The sequence below is a fragment of the Rhinichthys klamathensis genome, unplaced genomic scaffold (assembly GCF_029890125.1).
Source record: "Rhinichthys klamathensis goyatoka isolate OS25496 unplaced genomic scaffold, OSU_Roscu_1.1 h1tg000176l_1, whole genome shotgun sequence".
NCBI classification, from domain to species: Eukaryota; Metazoa; Chordata; class Actinopteri; order Cypriniformes; family Leuciscidae; genus Rhinichthys; species Rhinichthys klamathensis.
Genome location: NW_026606705.1, coordinates 5514121 through 5535646, shown reverse-complemented (window position 1 = coordinate 5535646; position 21526 = coordinate 5514121). Strand labels below are relative to the sequence as shown.

Sequence of the window (21526 nt, the reverse complement as noted above, 5' to 3'; positions counted from 1 at the left end):
AGCATTTATTCAAAATAGAAATCTTTCCTAAGAACGTAAAGACTTAAAGTCATTACTATCACTTAACACATTCTTTCAAAAAAAAAAAACATAAAAAGACCAAACTTGTTTTTTTATATATATATAAAAAAAATTATTCAAAGAATCCTAAAAAAAAACTATCACAGGTTAAAAAAAATTAAGCAGCACAACTGTTTCCAACATTGATTTTAAAAAAATCATATCAGAATGATTTCTGAAGGCTGATGGTTAGTTAGGTAGCGGTACATCTCACTGATGCTGACATCTGTCCATTTATATTTCCAGCCTTTTGCAGTTGCCTTGGCAGCCTGGGCATTGGTGTTGTGGCACAGAGTTGACACAGCGATTTCTAAAAAAAATAGTTTGAATAGACTCATGGGCGAATGCGAGTCTACAGAGCTCAGTTGCGGTCCAGTTTCCCGTGCAGGAAGGAATCGCAGTGTCTGTGGAACCATGTCAACATCGGTCTCTGTTTTCCATGACAGAGTGACTGCCTGTTGCTCGTCTGCTTGTTTGCCTTGGCTCTCTTCGGAACTGCTTGGACATGTTCATTGTCACATCTGTTATAAAAAAGAAGAAAGAAAAAGTGTGAGCATGCTGATAACACAATCAAAGAAACTGTATTATTATCATTATCAATCACTAATTGCCATGGATAAAAAACTTATTTTTACAAATACGTTTTTTGTAATTTCACACAAGAATAGGAACTTTTACATTATGACGATGTAACCACAATTAGGCTACATTACATATGTAAAATATTACATCTATGCACTTACTCAGTATGATTCTCGATCGCACTGAGAACTGAACGACACCTGCTGGAGAAGGAGAGCATGATCCAGCCACATTCCTAAAAAACAAAACAAAAAAACTGTTAGCACATTATCCAAAGTAAACTGATGGACAATTAATGGGTATGGATGCACAATGTATATATCTGTTGATTGACGGAGAAACATCTATTGATGGGCCGTATAGACCACGTCACCGCGAGTATCTGTTTATGGCCCATATAGACGCACGCATTTACTGATACTCATACTGATACGCGAACGACACATCACTACATTTCAAACATTTACACATCTATTCACAAACATCTGTGCATAAGGCAGTATTTACGTATGATAAGTAGTGTCATAGGCTAACCAAAACTGAACATTTATATATAAAAAATATATTGTATTTAGACAGTTTCACATATTTTACCGGAGGCTGAAACATATTTCTCTCAATCACATTATATAACCTACATGTAGTAGGCTACTATCACATTTAAAAAGTTTACACGAGCGTATAGGCCTACACGAATGTTAGGGATATTGTGAGGCAATCTTTCCTATGTCAAAAGCTAGCCAAAACTAGGCAAAATATAGTCTGGAAATTCATTTGAGCTCTATGATCAGAAAAGGAATTATATAACACTAAACAACTTACTTACTTGTTGCAACTTACTTACTTGTCAATTCGTTTGAAGAACGAATTGACCCCGCCGAGGATACAAGCTCGGATATCCGAGCTTGTATCCTCGGCGGGGTCAATTCGTTCTTCAAAATGCAGCCGTTCGTCGTCCGAGTTTCAAATTCCTGTGAGGAAAAGGTGAATTCTTCCCCGCTGTCCAGAATCATCTGAAGGAGTAGCGTGCCATCCTCAAAACGCGATGAACTATCAGTGAATCTGATGAAGAAACTTCGTGTTGTTATGGCATTGATCGGGGGCGTGCCGCGTGTGCGATGCATAACGTTAGATCACCTATTTACTAGGGGTGTCCCCAACTAAGGATTTTCATAGTCGAATCAGATTCGTCCAGTCCTGCCTATAGTCGACTAATAGTCGAATCATGTGTGTGGTGTTGGGGAGGGGGCGGGGCTTTAACATTTTAAAGCCGCAATGTTCAGAACATCACACAAAGATATAGAAGAAAATGTATAAAAACATTTTGAATCAATAAAACTAAGAAATAACATAAATAACTGCAGAAAGGCCACACTGCAGATAGGATTTCCATTTCACATGCAAATCAAATTAAATTGGCTGAATTGTACGGTGGCCGAGAGAGCTCAACGCGCTGCAACTGAAGAAAACGCATGCAAATAGAAGAAAACACATGCAAATAGAAAACAACGCGTGCAAATAGAAAAAAACGCGTGCAAATAAAAAAAACACACGCAAATTAAGAAAACATCTTCATCAGTTTCACAACACACGTGTGCTCCAAATACTCACAACACCACCAAATACATAAACGCGCTGCAAATAACACAGAGCACAACGGAAATGTTTCCAGGGGAACCAAATAAGTGACGAACCCGGCTGGGTTGGCTGGCATAGAAATCCATAAATCTATGTGTGCTGGTGCTTACAGCTAAAAAAATATACTTTATTTATTTGTGCAAAACATACAGAGATGACATTTTTTCTGACATACAACTTGTATACAATGTACAAAATGTATTAACAATATGTTCAATGTCATCAGAATACAAATGAGAAAAGAACAATGAGCTGGAAACTAAAATAAATAAATAAAAAAGATAAAGAAGAAAAACATGAAGGAAAGATATTTATCTTTAGATCAGTTACACTGTACAAATTGTTTCATGTTATTACATTTACATAAAGAAAAGTTTCGTAAGAAATGTTAGGTAATGTAGGGTCCAAAATTTTAAAGTTGAGACACAGATATATAACGCATATTTTAAAAGCTTTTTTTGTAAACTAAAAATAAAAATGTATTTGCATCCGTTATGTTAACAGCATTATATTTCTGTCGTAAGACCAGCTGATGGACACCGTGCTGCGTTGTCATGGGAACATCCCAGGTGAAAATAATTAGGAAATTACGTTGTCTTTAGTTGCTCCCTTCATCAAGTGCGCTCCACACGGCTGCCTAACAGCACACTAGAGCCTTGCTCACTCCAAAAGGGCTCTGCAATCTGCCCTTCGAAGGGAGTATGGCATAGGGAAGCTCACGAGCAATAAGCACGTCCCAGCCGGGTTCGTCACTTATTTGTTTCCCCTGGAAACATTTCCGTTGTGGTCTGTGTTATTTGCAGCGCGTTTTCTGTATTTGGTTGTGTTGTGAACTTTTGCAGCGCGTTTCCTTATTTGGAGCACACGTGTGTTGTGAAACTGATGAAGATGTTTTTTTTTAATTTGCAGGTGCTTTTTTCTGTTTGCATGTGTTTTTTTCTATTTGCATGCGTTTTTTTCTATTTGCACGCGTTTTTCTCTATTTGCATGTGTTTGCTTCAGTTGCAGCGCGTTGAGCTGTCTCGGCCACCGTAGAATTGCCTGTACGAGCATGCTCAATAAGTAGGCCTACAGTGCAACATCGATGCACTGAAAAATAATCAACAATTAAGAACACAATATACATTTATAATAAATAAAAATACAAAATGAAATAAGTCAGAATCAAGTCACAAGAAGCAGAACAAATGTGTGCAAAATGCCTAAAGTGCAGGGGAACAAATATTCAAAACACAAGTCACAAATAGTTAAATTAGATCACCCTGAGTGATCAATTAATAAAATAAAAATAAAGAAATTATTAAAATAACGAAAGTATGGCCAGGATTTTCAACTTTGTCTTTTTAACTGCAGAAACAACAATAAACGCTAAACTGGAGCGGCAGTCTTTTTAGCTAAACGTGTTCACAGTATCCAAAAATCAAATTAGAACTGGCTAAAATGTTTTGAAATCACTTGTACCCATACCTGATCGAAAAAAAAAATCCAGTCTTTCACTCGGCCTGTGTCCGTTTGAGTCTTTTCAAATTGTGTGCGCGGATAAAATACATTCTAAAACGCTTAACGTGAAAAACGCTTAACGGCTTTGTCCTAAAACTGTTCTCTAAAATCAAATTCTGTACACACCTTATTAATAAAGCATACTATATAGCCTACAGAAAAGCAGATGAGCCCAGAATATGAACGCAACGCGTTTTATTATAGGCTACGTTAAGCATTTTTTCCCCATAGAAAACAGTTAAAGAAAAAGCTTTACGTGACTTTCTATAGGAGAAACGCGTTGCGTTCATATTCTGGGTTCATCTGCTTATCTGCTCATAGAATGGTTTCTTACGTTGCGTTCATATTCTGGGTTCATCTGCTTATCTGCACATAGAATGGTTTCTTAAGGTGTGTAGCCTGTGTAGGCCTACATACATTAAGCACGTAAAAGTGCCATTTAAGCGTTTTAAAAGCTTTTTTCACGTTAAGCGTTTTAGAATGTCCCGAGGAAAACCAACCTGTTAACGTTGGCCGGCAGAAGTGCGATCATGGTTTTCCTGATGCTAAATCCAGCCTTGGAGAATATCCTTTCTGATGGTGTGCATCTTTAGATTTTCTTATCCCAGACATTTTTAAAGATTTAAATCCCTGCCGACAAGACGCTCCTCTGTCGGTCACGGATCGAAAGTGAAACTTAAATCTGTCACGGGGTGTTTGGATTTATTCACGCTGCACGCACGTTAAAAAATATTTATTAAAAGCTTCTTTCTTTGCACATTTTTATTGACAGCATTATCATAATAGGCTGTATATGAATGTATTGACAGAAAACCAGTAGGTCTATGTGAAATCAGACATTGAGCACACTCATATAGCCAAAATGACATAATCCTCGTTTATAACACATCTGCGAAGATTCGACCGTGAGATTGGTAGTCAAATCAGGCTCCTCCAATCGAAGCATCGAATCTTCGACTATTCGGGCTCACCCCTACTACTTACCATGTGAAAAGCTCTGGGGGCGTGGCGGCCTCAGCTTATTAAAGATAATGAAGGGAGAACGAAAAAACTGTACCTCTCCTTGGTTTCAAACAGATTACATAAACTGGAAATATATATTTTTAAATAAATTACATCATTTAAAAGAAGAGAATTTCAGCTTCATAAAGAGAAATCTCTCGTATCTCTGTGACAAGTATTGACTGAGTTACAGTTAATTTTTCAGATGCGTTTCAGAATGGACTTCACTGACAAAGAGAAGGCAAAATGCGCATCATGTTTATTTTTCTTTATTTGACGAAAAGCACAACACTTTGTTTTTATTGTGACACACAAAAAAATAGACACTTAACAGGATCTAATGATGTACAACACTTATATGTAAGATCAAAATCAACAGAGTAATTTGATTCTCTTTTGCACTGATAAGGAAAAAATCGAGCTCGTCGCGCCGGCGCGACGGCCGACCCCAGAGGGTTAAGCATACAGTCTACTAATACTCTAATGTGAGTTAGTTGACATGTAGTTGCAAAGTTACTTATAGTTTGTAGAATGTCTAAAGTGGACTAACGAAATAAAGTTTTACCCATTATTTTTCTGTAAAGGTGTTTTGAAACAGTGTGCACCGTTCAATGAATCAAAACTGAACTGACCTCAGCTGGTCAATGACACTATTGTCTTTTTAGAGCTGCTTTACATCAGAATCAAACTCTGTTTGCATCATTGAATCATTATTTTCCTGTTTATCCCTGTAAAGCTGCAAAACAATTTGTATTGTATAAAAAGCTATATATAAAAAGGTGACTTGACTGTGTAAAATAAATCAAATGGAGTAATTTAATAAGCCACAAACACCTAGGAGCTGGAGCTGCTACACCCCCACAGCTGGAACCAGCTGTCATCAAATGAAACCCAAAAGTAGACATTTTCTCTAATTGAAGATGAATTGAATAATGCAGTGCAATGTTCAATGTCTCATTCAGTTTGTAATTTTATTAATAATATTTAATTTACACAGTGGAATTTCACCACAAGACAGAAGTTTTTTTTTAATCTAGAATATTTGTAACTGAATCAAATATTTAAGGGATGCCTCAAATCACAATTAGAGGGCATCTACCATAACTACTTAGTATTTAAAACTATAGCAAAGGAAATTATCAGGTGTGGCCATATGAGTTCATATGTACATGACAAAAGAAAATAAACAGCTTCAAGTCAAAGTAAAAAGTGAAGGATGCAAATAAAAGACATGGAAAAAAGTGTTGTAGAAGTGTCACCTTTTCAGACAAGTATCTAATACGAGCCACATTAAGGTCTGTGTGGGCATGAGCAAGATAGACACAGTGTGGCACAGATCTCAGAGAGGCATTTATTTATCCCTTGGGCTGCAGCCTGTGAGGGGGAATGGCTGTCTGGCATCCTAGTCTGTCGGCGGAAAAATGTGTGCTTCCCATCCGGCGACTTGAGCACTCAGAGGCACAGGAATCGTCCGCACTACCAGGGAAAGAGAATGTCGCGAGTGCGTCTGGATTGGAAGCATGAGTGTTGCCGCTGACAGGCTAGGATGCCGGGCCACCATTCCCCCTCACGTGCCGTGGCCACCAGGAAGAGCTGCTTGAAAGAAGTCGCCGCCCTTCACACACCCTGGACCAGAGAGAGGGTAGCACGTGTGGCCATCGGACCCCGTCCTCTTACCTGGACCAATCCTGACTGAACACTGACCCTCCTTTACAATTCCCCAGCACAGTGAGGGCACCAGATTTCTTGTTTATTTGGTCAGTTTTCACTTTTATTATTTTTAGTGCCACACCCACTGTGTGTGTCTTGCTCGTCCCACCAAGTCATATTTGAGGCAAAAATCTGATTTGACCCACATTCAGCTCTAGTGTTAAAGTAGCCTTAATTTTACACAAATACGTGTTTTCTGGTGCCATTTTAAATTGCTGAGCCATTTAAAACTCTTTCCACACATGGAACACAAATGGGGTCTCAAATCCGCATGCGTTTTCAAGTGTATTTGTAAGTGTGATGCCAAAATGAATTTTTTATTACACTGTTCACAATTAAATGGCCTTCCTCCAGAGTGAACGCACAAGTGATTTTTTAAATGGCTCCTTATTCTAAACCTTTTGTCACACTCAGAACACTGTAATTTCTTTACAGAATGAGTTTGCAAATTACGTTTCAGGTCTCTTTGATATGGGAAATTCTCTCCAGCGTGAAATCTCATGTGAGTTTTGAGGCTCACATGATGTCTGAATCTCTTTCCACAGTGATTGCACATAAAAGGCCTCTCTCCAGTGTGAAGTCTCATATGAGTTTGGAGGCTAACATTATGTCTGAAACTCTTTCCACACTGCTGGCAAGTAAAAGGCTTCTCTCCAGTATGAACTCTCATGTGAGTCTTGAGGTTTCCTTTATGTGTGAAATTCTTTCCACAGTGATGACACATCAAAGGGTTTTCTCCAACATGAGTTATTACGTGGCTCCTAAGGTTGTTCCTGTTTGGGAAACTCCTTCCACACTGATTACACATGAAACAGTTATCTCTTGAGTGAATGCGCATGTGGTAATCAAGGGATTCTTTACGTGTGAAACATTTTCCACACTGAACACATATGAACGGCTTCTCTCCAGCGTGAATTCTCAAGTGAGCCTTTAGATTACCTTTGTGTGAAAAGCTCTTTTCACACAGTTTGCATGTGTGAGGGCTCTCTCCAGTGTGAATTCTCATGTGGGAATCAAGGGTAGCTTTATATGTGAAACTCTTTCCGCACTGATAGCATGTGTAAGGCTTCTCTCCAGTGTGAATTCTCATGTGAGTCTTAAGGCATTTACTCAATTGGAAACTTCTTTCACACTGATCGCATTTGAAAGGCTTCTCTCCGGCATGAATTGTTTTGATGTGCCTGTTAAGGCATTGCTTATCTGGGAAACTCATTCTACACTGCTGACATATAAAACGGCCCTCTCTTGAGTGTACTCTCATGTGGCAATTAAGGGTTATTTTACATCTGAAACTCTTTCCACACTGATCACATGTGTAAGGCTTCTCTCCAGTATGAATTCTCATGTGATACCTAAGGTTTAGTTCTGCTTTAAAGCCATTTCCACACAGTTTGCAGGTGTAAGGCTTCTCTTTAGAGTGAATTATCATGTGCCTGTTAAGAGATCCTTTTTGAGTGAAACTTCTTCCACACAGCTGGCAGGTGTAAGGCTTCTCTCCGGTGTGTATTCTCATGTGCCTTTTCAGACTTCCTTTTTCAGTGAAACCTTTTCCACATTGTTGGCAGGTGAAAGGCCGCTCTCCATTGTGAACTCCCATGTGGACTTTAAGGTCACCGTGTTGACTGAAACTCTTCCCACAGTCAAAGCAGGAGAAATAACTTTTAGTTGTTTTCTTCTGAGCTCTGTTTTGTGAGGAATTCTTTACAGTCTTTGAGAAACTAAAAGATTTTTCTCCACTTGTGAAATCATGTTTCTCAATTTGAACTTTATCTTCAATTTCATTCAGTACTTCACTCTCCTCTTTTAGCGGCATCAGGTCTAAGGCAAAAAAGAGACAAAGACAAGTTATCCTCAGTGTAATGACCCACAGCAACAGACATCAAAACATTTAGACATTTAAAGCATAAATACCAACAACATGCTAAATCATATTCAGACAAAGCTACTGACAAGAGGTGTTCCCTTTCAGTCAGTCACGTTCAACATTACGTCGACGTCACTGACGTATTGGTACTCGATCACCTTCGAGTGTAAACTAAACGAGCCAATGGAGATTGGCGTGCAAGATTTGTATCTCCGCCCCGCAGGTATAAATATGGAATCAAATGCAACACACATTTGACTGTGAACGTGAACATCTTGATGTTACGGTTGAGACTCCAATACCTCAAGAGAGGTGGGGTCCCCTCACCTATTTAGACGTTCTAATTTCTCTTCTGGGCCAGCTCATAATAGGGCTACTTCGGCAAATAGCCAGGGTGACTTGAGGATCACAGTGGGGGCTTCCCCGCCGAGAACATTTTTGTGGGCACCTCTCTCCTGACACACTGCAACCTGTGGAGCTTCCGGATGAGTGCACTGGTCCTTCTAACTGGGTGGCCGGTCGTTTCATTCTGGCCCGATGACCGGATGTTGATTTCTGCATCAGAGGGTGAGCTTATGTCCTCTGGGGATGAAGACTTGGCTGTGTTGCATCCAGTGTTGGGCAGTAACGCGTTACTAGTAACGCGTTACAGTAACGCAGTTACTTTTGACAGTAACTAATACTGTAACGCATTACTTTTTAAATAAATTAACTCCGTTACCGTTACCATATGGCGCGTTAGTCCGTTACTTTTTTAAATTAATTAGTTGCTGGAGCGGCTGAGAAGTGTGCGCTGTCATTACACAGTACGAGAGCACTGAAGAGACTGCTAGCATTATACAGAGCGAGAGGACACCTGAGGACACATAACAAACTCACTGGCTGAGTTGTTTACGTACACGTGAGGCAGCGCAAGCACGGAGATTACAATCTGCACGGAGAGCGCTGAGCACTTGATGCGCATTTAAAACACAGACAGCGAAACGGTATGAATACAGAACACTTAAGTACACATTGCCATATCATTGTAAAGTAATTAATTTTTTGACTAGAGCTGCATCAGCACATTCAGCAGAGAAAGAACAGAAGCTTGCCGTCGAGTCTGAGAGGAATAACATTAGTAACGGCTAACTTACCTCAAGCGATTAAAGCAATGTGACAAAAACCCACGCAGACCTGACCCACATGTTTTTAATGTCGCAATTGTTACCATCTATTTGCATTAGTTTATATCCAGCTGGTCACTTTTATGCATTCATTAGCCGGCGAAGTTGTATTTTAAAAACTAGTGACGTGATTGATTGCTTACATTGATATGTTCATGCAGCCGACATCAAGTCTAATCAAGTGTTCTAAAATTTAAGCAAATAAAGTGAAAGACTGTAATATAGGTCTACATTTATGTAATTTTAATGCTCTGGCCTTTGCAGATATTTAAATATGGCCATCTTCTTTAAGCTTGAATCATATAAATGTCACTTTACAATAAGATTACAATTTTAGCATTAAATATGGTTAATAAATGTTGTAGAAGTATCATTCATTGTTAGATGTATTTGTATCTCCTTAGTTAATGTAGGCCTACTATGAATTAACAAGAATGATCAAGGTACAATTGTATTGCTCAAAATCAAATATTAATTCATGCAGTAAAAACCACAGTGGTAAAAACGTATACTGTCAGCTGCATGAACATATCAATGTTGAGAAAGCAAACAAGTCACTAGCTTTAAAAATGCTTGTTTTATTATTTATTTCAGAAATCCTTGATATATTCAGTTTGTGCTGGTCTGACTTAAATAAAATAGTGTTTAAAAATTACTTTCTGTTTAAGTTAGTTTTGTGTTTGTATAGACCATAACGCATAAAAGGGCATTAATGGGAACATTTAAGAACTTTCTTTAAAAAAGTAACTAAAAAGTTACTTTTAACAGTAACGCATTACTTTTTGGTGTAAGTAATCAACAAAGTAATTGAGTTACTTTTTGAATGAAGTAACTAGTAACTGTAACTAGTTACTATTTCTTAGTAACTAGCACAACACTGGTTGCATCCTTCAGGGAGGGAAGCATTGCCCGAGCCTGACCCAGAGCTGACGCCTATGCTTTCCCGGGCTGCAGAGAGTGTCGGGCTCAAGTGGAGGTCTCCGCCGTGACCCGAACCCTCAAGGTTGGATGACTGGTTTCTTGGGGCAGCCCATGCTTGTTCTCAGCACCCTGCCCTGGTGCCATTCTCCCTGGAGGTGCATGGTGAGGTTACCAGATCGTGGATGACACCATTCTCTGCCCAAAACCGGCAAAGGGTACATGGGTATTCCACCAGTGGAGTGCGCTGAAGCGATGCAGTTGTGTCCTAAAAGTGCTTCCTGGAGAGGTATTTCGCATTATCAATCCAGGGGCTTATAAGTTCTTACAAAGCCGCTGGATAGGCTGCCTAAGTCCTGCACGCCAGGGCTCTCCTGCAGGTCTACCAGGCCAAGGCACTAAAGAAGTTGCACGAGGGTAGTGCTGACCCAGAGCTATTGCAGGAAGTGAGCACTGGTAACTTTTAACAACAGTTGCAAAAAATAAACAATGAGTCCGCACACCAGAAAATGCTCCTAAGTGAATTTAATAATTGCTCACCACGTGTAACGTTTCGGGGCCAAGCCCTTCATCAGACATAAACAAGTGGGGAGACACACCTCCTTATATACAGCCATGCATGGTCACATGATCACATACATCCATGATAGGACCAATCAAGTGAAAAAGCAATTACATCAGAAAAGCAGATAAAAATATGTAAGAAGTATATACCAACATTTATAATACAGAAACATTTATTAGAAATATATTAGATAGCTAAAAAAGACCTGCAGTGCTTAAAGCACAGCCTAAAAAGTTTTATTGGAAAAGTATCTCTACCACTGTAAACACTAATAGTAGATGAGCAAGAACTGTAAATATACAAAGGATACCACAATGGTGTGTTACATATGTCATATATTAAGTCAGCAAAACGATCGCACAACACTTACAACATTTGTTTTCTCAATGAGATAAGTTATTTACAGGAATGGCCTCAGGTCAAAGTCTTCATTCAACCCTTTTGGAGCTAAAGTACTTTTATACAACTTTTATAACTTTTACTTTTATAACTTTTAACAACAGTTCTCCTCTGCACAGAAGCAGATGGAGGCGATCAAAAACATCCTGCCTAATGGCCAGCTGCTTCCACTCTGCCGTCAGCTGCAGCGCCTCCAACTGCTCGTCACGATGGCGCCCCCCTACGTCCGCCTCCTCTCCCGCTCAGCCTAAGCAGCAGCCTTCACCCAGGCCAAAGCATGGAGTCGGAAGCCGGCAGGCCACCCAGCCCGTCAAGCCCCCCGCCAATCTGAGCGGCAAGCGCAAGGGCAAGCGGCCCTGAGACGGGCGACCAAAAGATGGAGGAAACAGCTCTTGGGGAGATAGTGACCACTCCCTCCCCGGAGGAAGGCCAGGTGGAGAATCTTAAGGTCAGTTTCTATCCTGTTTTCAATAAAGCAGCAGTTTCCTCTGTCTTTGGGTCCCAAGAGAGTGCAATTGAAAACCTGCTTTCTCAGGGACGGGGAACCCTATGGCACCCGCGTCCAGATCTCTGGAATTTCCACGTCTGGTCTTTGGACGGGACGCGAATGACTTAGGTTATCTACCCCAAGCGGTGGTAGATAACATCACTTCCGTAAGAGCGTCCTCTACGTGGCGCCTCTATTCGTTGAAGTGGAACCTGTTCGTCGAGTTGTGTTCTTCTCACCGGGAAGACCCCTCTGAGATTCCCAATCAGAGTTGTGCTTTCCTTCCTGCAAGACAGGTTGGAGTGAAGGCTGCCTCCCCCCACCCTGAAAGTGTATGTTGCCGCTATTGCTGCATAGAGATGCAGTTGATGGTAAATCTCTGGTCACCAGGTTCCTCAGAGGTGCGAAAAGGTTAAATCCTCCAGGCTCATCCTGTACCCTCTTGGTATCTCTTACTTGTTAACAACACAGTGTTGTTTCCATGCCTTGGAGTACCAACGTTTGCTAGATTATACAGCCTTTATGTAGAACTGGTATCCTCCCCTGTATTTGCTTCCCATAGCCAGCAAACACCGGAGACCCAATTCAGTGTAGGCTTGCTGCGCCATTCCCCTTCTCTGGACCAGATACGCGCGCTTAGTTGTTCCAGTAGAGTTCCCTCGCTTGGCGGTCAGACACCCGCCCGACGCCAGGCCTAATACTCGTATGCATTGGTGAAACCTGTGCTAGGCTGGGTGCCCGTATGTTGTGATCCCTATGGTGATCCCATGTGTGTATTTTCCACGATACGGCTCTCTATCGTGAGCCTGTGTCTTTCCCCTGGCAGAGTCCGCTCTGCCGTCCCTGCCGGTGTAGAATCCCTCCTAACTAGGCAATTTCATGTCATTCCACAGGTTGCACTGCCCTAATTGGCCAGTCCATATGTGTTATTCCACATGATACTTCCCTACGGGCAGGATGTGGCCTCCGTAGCGTTCTTTCCAAAAAGGTCTGGAAAGGCATGCTTTCCCACTGTTATCCAATAGTCTCACTGGGTGGGTCATGTGAAACAGCAGTGATCGACACTCTCTGTGTAAGCCCTCTCCCATCTTCTGCTCCAAGTGTTGCGGGGGGATTACTAGGCTTATGCAAGGCACTTGAAGGGGCAGTAATAGTGGTGCTTTGTTAGAGATCCCAAAACGTCGGTGACGTCGACGTAATGTCAAACGTGACCGATTGAAAGGGAACATCTCGGTTACGTATGTAATCCTCGTTCCCTGAACTAAGGAACGGAGACGTTACGTCCCGTCCCGTCACCACAATTGCTGTACCCCGCTGGCTGACCAGGTCACTGGCTCAGCTCCTCAGTGAAAAGCAATTGTGCATTGCATCCACTTCCGTATTTATACCCACGCTGCCGGGCAGAGCACGCCAATCTCCATTAGCTCGTTTAGTTTACACTCGAAGGTGATTGGGCTCTCAGGCGAGATCCCAATACGTCAGTGACGTCAACGTAACATCTCTGTTCCCTCCTTCAGGGAACGAGGGTTACATACGTAACAGAGACGTTTTCTGTAATATCATAATCTCTTATCAATATTGTTAACTCTTTGTTTTTCTTTAGGACACATCCCAAAACTTTCAAGCTGGCAGATGTTAAAGCCTTTATCAGAACAAAAAAACACAGCTTGACCCAGGATAACAGCACAAGACAAGTCAGTTCAGTGTGTTTATATTAGAGCAGCATCAACTAATTGATAATATTGCCAAAAAACTATGATAATTGATATTGACAATAATCACTAACAAATTTGATGATCAAGTAACCATGTCTGCATGCAGGGCATGGAAATAAATCCACCAGTCATGCCATTTTACAGTAATAAATAACCCAAGCAGTTTAAAACATGAGAAAACATCATATAAGCACAACTCATTGAGCACTAACATTCATTAAGGCATAAAGATACATTTTGATGTGTGCTTGCTCTGTTAAATGAGTATATCCCTTTTGCATAAAGCTTCATCATTATACACTACCAGTCAAAAGTTTTGGATCGGTAAGATTTTTTATGTTTTTAAAAGAAGTCTCTTCTAATCAACAAGGCTGCATTTATTTGATTAACAAAATATATATTTAAAAAAAAAAAAAAATCCTGTGATCAAAGCTGAATTTTCATCATCATTACTCCAGTCTTCAGTGTCACATGATCCTTCAGAAATCATTCTAATATGCGGATTTGATGCTAAAAAAATCATTATTATTAACAATGTTGAAAACAGTTGTGTACAGTTTTTATGTTTATGAACGGTAGTGTTTAATGTTACCAAAGCTAAAATATGCTGTTCTTTTGAACTTTTTATTCATCAAAGAATCCTGAAATAAAAAAGTAAATAACTGTTTTCAACATTGGTAATAACAGGGTTCCCACTCTAAACCAAATGTCAAATTCCCTGACTTTTCCCTGACTTTCACTGACTAAAAAGATGAATTTCCATGACCTATAATGAACGGCAAAACAGGCCGCTGTTTTGCGGAGCACCGAGCAGACAAAAAACAGCCACAGACAGTTTTACAACCAACCAATTTCAAACTTTATTTACTTGTTCACAGATGTTTTTAGTATAATTCTAAGTTAAACACACAAACATAACTTTTCTTTTTTCTTTTTACACGTTAAACGCATTGATTTTTTTCCGTACAATTTCTACAGAAATACTGTACATTTATGGTTTTTACTCTTTCATGCGTTAAATGCTCTGAAGGATTTTCTGTTTGTCATCGAGTTCATCATTCAGTCTTTTTATTTCTTCACATTTAAATCTGATTTGAGCCGTGGATACATTAATATTTGAACTTGAATGACTACACCGTATGCAACCAACCGACTGGATGTGATGGATTAAGATCAAAGCTATCTAAGCTTTTGTTTTTACCCATTGACTCGCGATGAGATCTGCTCTAAATAGCTGGAAGCCCGGCAGATGTACCTGCAGATGTACCTTCAGATGTAGCGCATTGTCTAAATTGGCTTCACTCAGCCAGGTTTCAGTGAAGCACAATGCAGCAGATTTTGAAAAGTCTTTGTGCAGGTGAGGAGAAATAGTTTATCAATAAGGTCAGTACTAAATGACATTGGGTCTCATTCACTAAGAATGCATATGTAAAAATCTGTGTGTGAAATGTGCGTACAAACAATTTTAAGCACATATCACGATTCACCAAAATGTTCGTAATAAAATGTATTCTAAATTTACAAAAAATTATAGGAACAACTGAAACCACACGTATGCAAGGCCCTATAATCATGATAAGTAGTTATATTTCATCCTAACACAACTATAATAATATTGAATGTTGAATGTATGTTGCATTAAAGCTGCAGTAGGGAGTTTTGAGAAAACATTGACTTAGCCTGAAAATTTGAACAAGCACAACTTACAGGTCTTATAACTTGCTCTCTGCTGCGCTACAGCTAGGGCTGGGGCGGTATGGATTTTTTCTAACCGCGGTTGAAAAGCAAGATATTCCCGCGGTATAGCGGTAAACCGCTTTAAACAACCCACCCCCCCCCCCCGACAGACTTCCGCGCACTCACCAGAAGGCGATTTTGCTAGACAGACTTTGTTAAATATTTTCACCTACATCCGAAAAAAAACGAGCACAATTTGAAAGAGTCCAAATTTCATTAAGCTGTAATTTGGCATGAACCAATCACTGAATAGATTTCCTTATTTAAGAATATTCTCAGATACATTCGCATTGAATTCATCATTTTCAGGAGAATACATTATGATGTTGAATGAAATGAAAGATGAACACCTTTTCCAACATGTCTTAATTACAAAAACTATATGTAAGCAATAAGGTACGAGAGGCTGTGCTGTATCGTGAATAAGTAACGGCTGGAGGGCGTTGTTAGGCACGACGCGAAGCGGAGTGCCTGCAACCCCTTCAGCCGTTACTTATTCACGATACAGCACTTGCCTCGAGTACCTTATTGCTTTTATAAAACGGTTGCCACACAATAAAAATATTAAAGCCGAAAAATATGTATCTATGCAACTTTCATGAAGTAAAATCACTAAAAGCCTGCCTTCCGCTGGAAAAAATAGTCCCGGAACGTGAACAGCAACAGAAGTTACATATATTATTTCGCCAATAGATGGCGGCAAAGACTGTCTTTATGAGTGAGTGAGTGAGTGAGTCTGTAGAGAAGGCTTTTGAAAGGACTCGAACTTGTGATCACGGAGAAGACAGACGCAACTGACAGATGACTAACGTTATGCACGGAAAACCCCATGACTGTTAAAAGGACAAAATATGCAGCGGACATTCAAACGCATTTTTTTATTATGAATATAGGACTGACCTGAAGGAAAATGCTACGTCTACTGTAAATGCAGGTACACTCGCTTACTCGATCTCTCACAATGCTCTGCTCTAGCTTTAAATGAACAATATCAATGAGATGAAACATCTGTTTAAGTTGCTAAGAGTGGTTGCTAGGGGTGTTGTGTAGTGATACATAGAACCGTTGGGTGAAGCGGTCATAGCCGTGTTTTATCGTGAATAAAGCACAGCTATTGACCAATCAGAATCAAGGATTGGAACTAACCGTTTTATAATCCATATTTATGTTAACATAATATAATGTTATTTTTTATTTAATCTATGTCGATTATATGAAAAGTGAACACTATGAGTAAGATAGGATCATAAGATGGGTCAGACATGATTTTGACCACTTTATTAAGTTTTGTTTTGTAGAAAGCCTTTCTTTAAATTAAATTTCGTTTTGTATAAATTTTATCTTAATTTTAATCACTGTTTCATTAACTAATTGCCTGGAATTATACAAATATAGCAGACATATAATCAGGACGATGTGGAAGCGACGGTGCGATCTCTTGCGCGTGAACTGGAGCTCGTCTCATAAATGAACCGAAACTCGTGCGCCCATCGGAGACGGAGTTCACTGCTGATATTCTGAGGATACAACATAGCCAATAGGCTATAGCCTACTAAGGGCTTTAGCCTTTAAATATCTTTGCTGCATGCGCAGTCTCCTTTCTAGAACAGCCAAGAGCTTTCTAGCCTCGCGGCAGCAGCGCCTTGCATCGCTCATAGACCTTAAAACTGATCAAAAAATAAAAAAAAACGAAAATTGATCAAAAAACGTTGGTGCGGATGGATGGCGGACAGATGATGAGTTTTGTGCTGCGGTTCGTTGCGGATGAAATAATAATAGCCCATCCGCGCATCTCTAATACGAATGTAATGCTATGTGTCATGGAACATTGTGCTCCCCAACTCGCGAAAGGGATTTGCTCCATCTTTTGATAAGTTTTGTTTAGAAAACCTTGAATCCATGTAAGACACACTATCATTAGAAATAATCCATGTCATTAGAATCAATGAATCCATATCATTAGACACAACGTGCACACATGTGCAGGCCAATGTTTTTTTTTTTTTTTTTTTTTTTTTTTTGCGGTGATGACGGTGACGAGCTCAGACCCGCGGTTGGAGTCACGTGACCGCGGTATTGCGGTAATGCGGTAACCGTCCCAGCCCTAGCTACAGCCCTCCCTCCACAGCTCGTCCTCCACAGCGGAGCCTGCCGTGAAAGTGCAGGCTAGTAAACAGGGCCACCGATAACAGCGGATAAAAAGTTATATGGCACAATCACTAATAGGGACTAAACGTCAACAATATGCTTTACATTGACTATAGCCTGCCCATACTTTGACTACAAACTTGGTCCTCAAATCATTATGTATTTTGCAATAGCCTACATGTAACTTTATAACGTTGCACTCTTTCTATAAGTTATAAATAGCTAGTAAGATAATGTTAATATAACGGTAACTAACATTACAGTATGCAAGTAATTATTCTAGCGATATATAATGCTAGATAAGGTGTGCTAGTACATTATTTCAGCAACATGACAAGCCAGTGAATTAGCAGGTTTCAATTGTTGCTTACCAGAGTGCGTGACATTTTATCTACATGTTATGCGGCTAGAGTTTTGACACCGAGTCAATGGGCTCTGTGTAATTCTTACTTTTTCGCTTGTTTATCGTCATCGGTCTTTTTCCTTTTACCTCTTTGTTTTATGAGCAGGTGTCACTCAAGAATTGGCAGTTTAGGTTGTTTCTCCGTCATAAGCACAGCTGCAGCACGCCGGCAATCTTGAGTTTGAACAACGGCTCGCGCTGTGCAAGAGAGGGGTGTGATCAGCGCGTACACGAGTGTGATTGACACTGCTAAGACATTCCTCCTGGCTCTGATTGGTTGTTTCGACCCGGGAGCGTGTATTTCTGCAAATGGCAATAGGACCACTGGGAGGAGCCAGAAGAGCTTGATTTTTTTCACAGATTATCTGTCTCATATTCTACTGTCAGGACATAATGACAGTTTTAACAAATATGTAAAAAAAATGTTTTACAAAAGTTACCTAGAGCAGCTTTAATTGAATTATATAATCCAGGGGTTTTCAAATTGGGTGAATGTGAGCCTCCCCTTAGAGTAGGTAAGGAGAGCCGAGCCCCCCCTTCCCCCAAATCCGGTCCGCCTGCCCTAACCCACACACGCCTCTGCAGTAAATGCCATCTTTTGTGTGTTCCAGGCAATGATGAGTTTCAATAACAACTGATAAACAACTGACGACACCCAACGGCTGAAATCGGCCGGGTGTGTCTGGGCCTTAAAGGGTTAGTTCACCCAAAAATGAAAATTAAGTCATTAATTACTCACCCCCATGCTGTACCAACCCCAAAAAAGATATTTTTGATTAAATCTGAGAGCTGAATCACTGCTACATAGGCTGCCTAAGGGACTGACACTTGAAAACTAAAATAACGACTTTATTCGACTATTCCATTGCTTCCTTGTGGGCCTGAGACGAGAGTTCAAGAGATTTCCAGGACGCATGCGCGAGAAGTGACACTCTTCTTCTACTACTATGTACAGCACGCGTCTTCCTCTGCTTGTAAGACGCGCGCTGTGTAGTAGAAGAAGAGTGTCAGTTCTCGCGCATGCGTCCTGGAAATCTCTTGAACTCTCGTCTCAGGCCCACAAGGAAGCAATGGAATAGTCGAATAAAGTCGTTATTTTAGTTTTTTTTCCGCACAAAAAGTATTCTCGTCGCTTGATAAACTTATAGTGGAGCCACTGTAGGCACATGAAACATTTAAACATTTTCTTTAATGACTTTCTGGGCCGTCAAGTGTCAGTCCCTTAGGCAGCCTATGTAGCAGTGATCCAGCTCTCAGATTTAATCAAAAATATCTTCATTTGTGTTCCGAAGATGAACGAAGGTCTTACGGGGTTGGTACAGCATGAGGGTGAGTAATTAATGACTTAATTTTCATTTTTGGGTGAACTAACCCTTTAAGCGCACATTTGAAGGAGATGCACATCGCCTCGAACAAAATTATCACAATGGACAACTCTGATCGATAGGGGTGTAACGCAGTGGCGGATCTAGAAAATTTTACATGGGGGGGGGGGCAAAGGGGTGGCAAGAGGTCTTGGCAGGGTGGCAGGGGTAGACGGTGGGAATCCCTTACAAACACAAAAACACAGTAGTTAGTTTAATTATGCCCTTACACACTACAAAGGTTTTTAGGGTAACACTTTACTTGAAGGGGTGTGCATAAGACTGACATGACACCTTCATAATCATGACATGACACATGTTATGAATATGAAGGAAGTTTTATGCATGTTTGTGACAACTGTCATTAAGTGTCATTCTCTCAATTATGACATTTTTAATGCAAATATGACATTGTTTGAGATGTCTTTGTTATGACACCTTGACATAAACCAATACATCATAACCTGTCAGTGCCTTGTCATGACAACTTGACATTACTAAGATAACACAACCTGTCATAAACATGACATAGCACATTATCAAACTTAAGAAACCACTTTATGGTTAACATTACATTAAACTGTCAGGTGGTTGGTTTTGACATTGGCTGTCATGAAGCCATTATAACTTTTTAATGACAAATTCAATTTGTACCACTGTAGTTGAGGTCACGAAAAATATTCATGACACAGTTATAATGCCTCATGACAGCCAATGTCAAAACCAACCACATGACAGTTTAATTTAATTTAAAGTCAAGTTGTCATGACAAAGACACTGGCAGGTTATGATGTTATGGTTTATGTCAAGATGTTATAACAAAGACATCTTAAACAATGTCATATTTGCATTCAAAATGTCATTATTGAGCTAAAGACACTTAATGACAGTTGTCATAAACATGCATAAACCCTACTTCATATTCATGACATTTGTCATGTCATGATTATGAAGGTGTCATGTCAGTCTTATGCATACCCCTTCAAGTAAAGTGTTACCAAGTATAAAAAGCAAAATGAAAATATAAAAAAGTACAATAATTGTGTCCAAGGACTTTTAATGGTTAGGCTCCAGCTACTTTCTTCAACTACTCTTGCCTGCAAAAGTCAATATGTGAAAACCTCTGGTTATCCTTGTATTACATTACACTGTAGGGCCATGTAGCTAACAAGTAGCCTGTATAACAAATATAAAATCAGAAAGATTTATCACATGCACACAGACCAGTTATGTTTAGAGTACTTAAAATAATAATCCTATTTGTAATTTCCCCAGTTGTAAGACTGGTTTCATTGCTGTGATACCTGAGAGGAATTGGATTTGCTTAGCTAATGATCGATCTCCTTACTGGCACTGTATTGTAACGTCGGCGTAACGGCGACCATCAGTAAACGTTATGGATACAAACAATTTATATTTTTTATTAAGCTGTTCTTGTCTTTACTAAAATCAAAATTAGGCTAATTAAAGGGAAGAGTGCTCTTACAAATCACGAGGGAGCAATTTGACCGCTGATTTTGGCTAACGTAACAGACTCGCTGTTTTGCTGATACTGAATCGTCTTTAGCATACAATACATTCATTACAAATGTAACTTTAAGTTAAACGTGTGTTTCACTACACCTGGGGAAACTCACTTCACCTTCAGAGGCTCTGGGGCAGCTCAGTCTCTCCAGCCGGGTTGCAGGGCCAGCGCACCGCAGCAGACTCGCTGTGTGTGTGAGCCAGACTGAGCGAACGCCGCTCTGCACGTTTGAATCAGGGACGTACTATTTGAGGGGCAGGGGGGAGGGGCTTTAATAAAAATTAAATTGTTCACTTTTGGTAAATGTTTCGTTTAGTTCACTGTTTTGAGAAGCTTGCGGGTTGTTTTTACAAGTAGCCTACAGTTTTTGGATCATCAAAGTTAGGGGGCAGCTGGGGGGGCAAGGCTCTGAGAGTGGGGGGGCACCTTCCCCCCCTTGCCCCCCTGTAGATCCGCCCCTGGTGTAACGGTACACGAAAATCACGGTTCGGTACGTACCTCGGTTTTAAAGTCACGGTTCGGTACGTTTTCGATACAGCAAAAAGTAAGAAATGCCAGAGAAATTTCCTATTTTTAAGAAAAAATGTTTTTTAAATAAGTTGAGTTTTCCTACATCTTGAAACTTTCAGGTTTATAAATGGGTGTCATCTTTGAAGGATGAACAAATAATGTTTTGGTCATCACATTAAAAATAACATTTAAATATATGAAGAGTTCAGATGCAAAAGCCATTTGAAATTTTC

General features: G+C 40.1%; 1 protein-coding gene across 1 annotated transcript in view; it reads right to left on the bottom strand.

Annotated features, from left to right (window-relative positions):
- Positions 1 to 6652: 6652 nt before the first annotated feature.
- The window catches only part of LOC130092463 (gastrula zinc finger protein XlCGF57.1-like), a 38065-nt gene continuing 23191 nt past the window's right edge, over positions 6653 to 21526 (bottom strand). Inside the window, exon 3 of the mRNA XM_056260319.1 lies at positions 6653 to 8310. Coding sequence (XP_056116294.1) covers positions 6653 to 8310 — 1658 coding nt within the window. The remainder of the gene's footprint in view (positions 8311 to 21526) is intronic.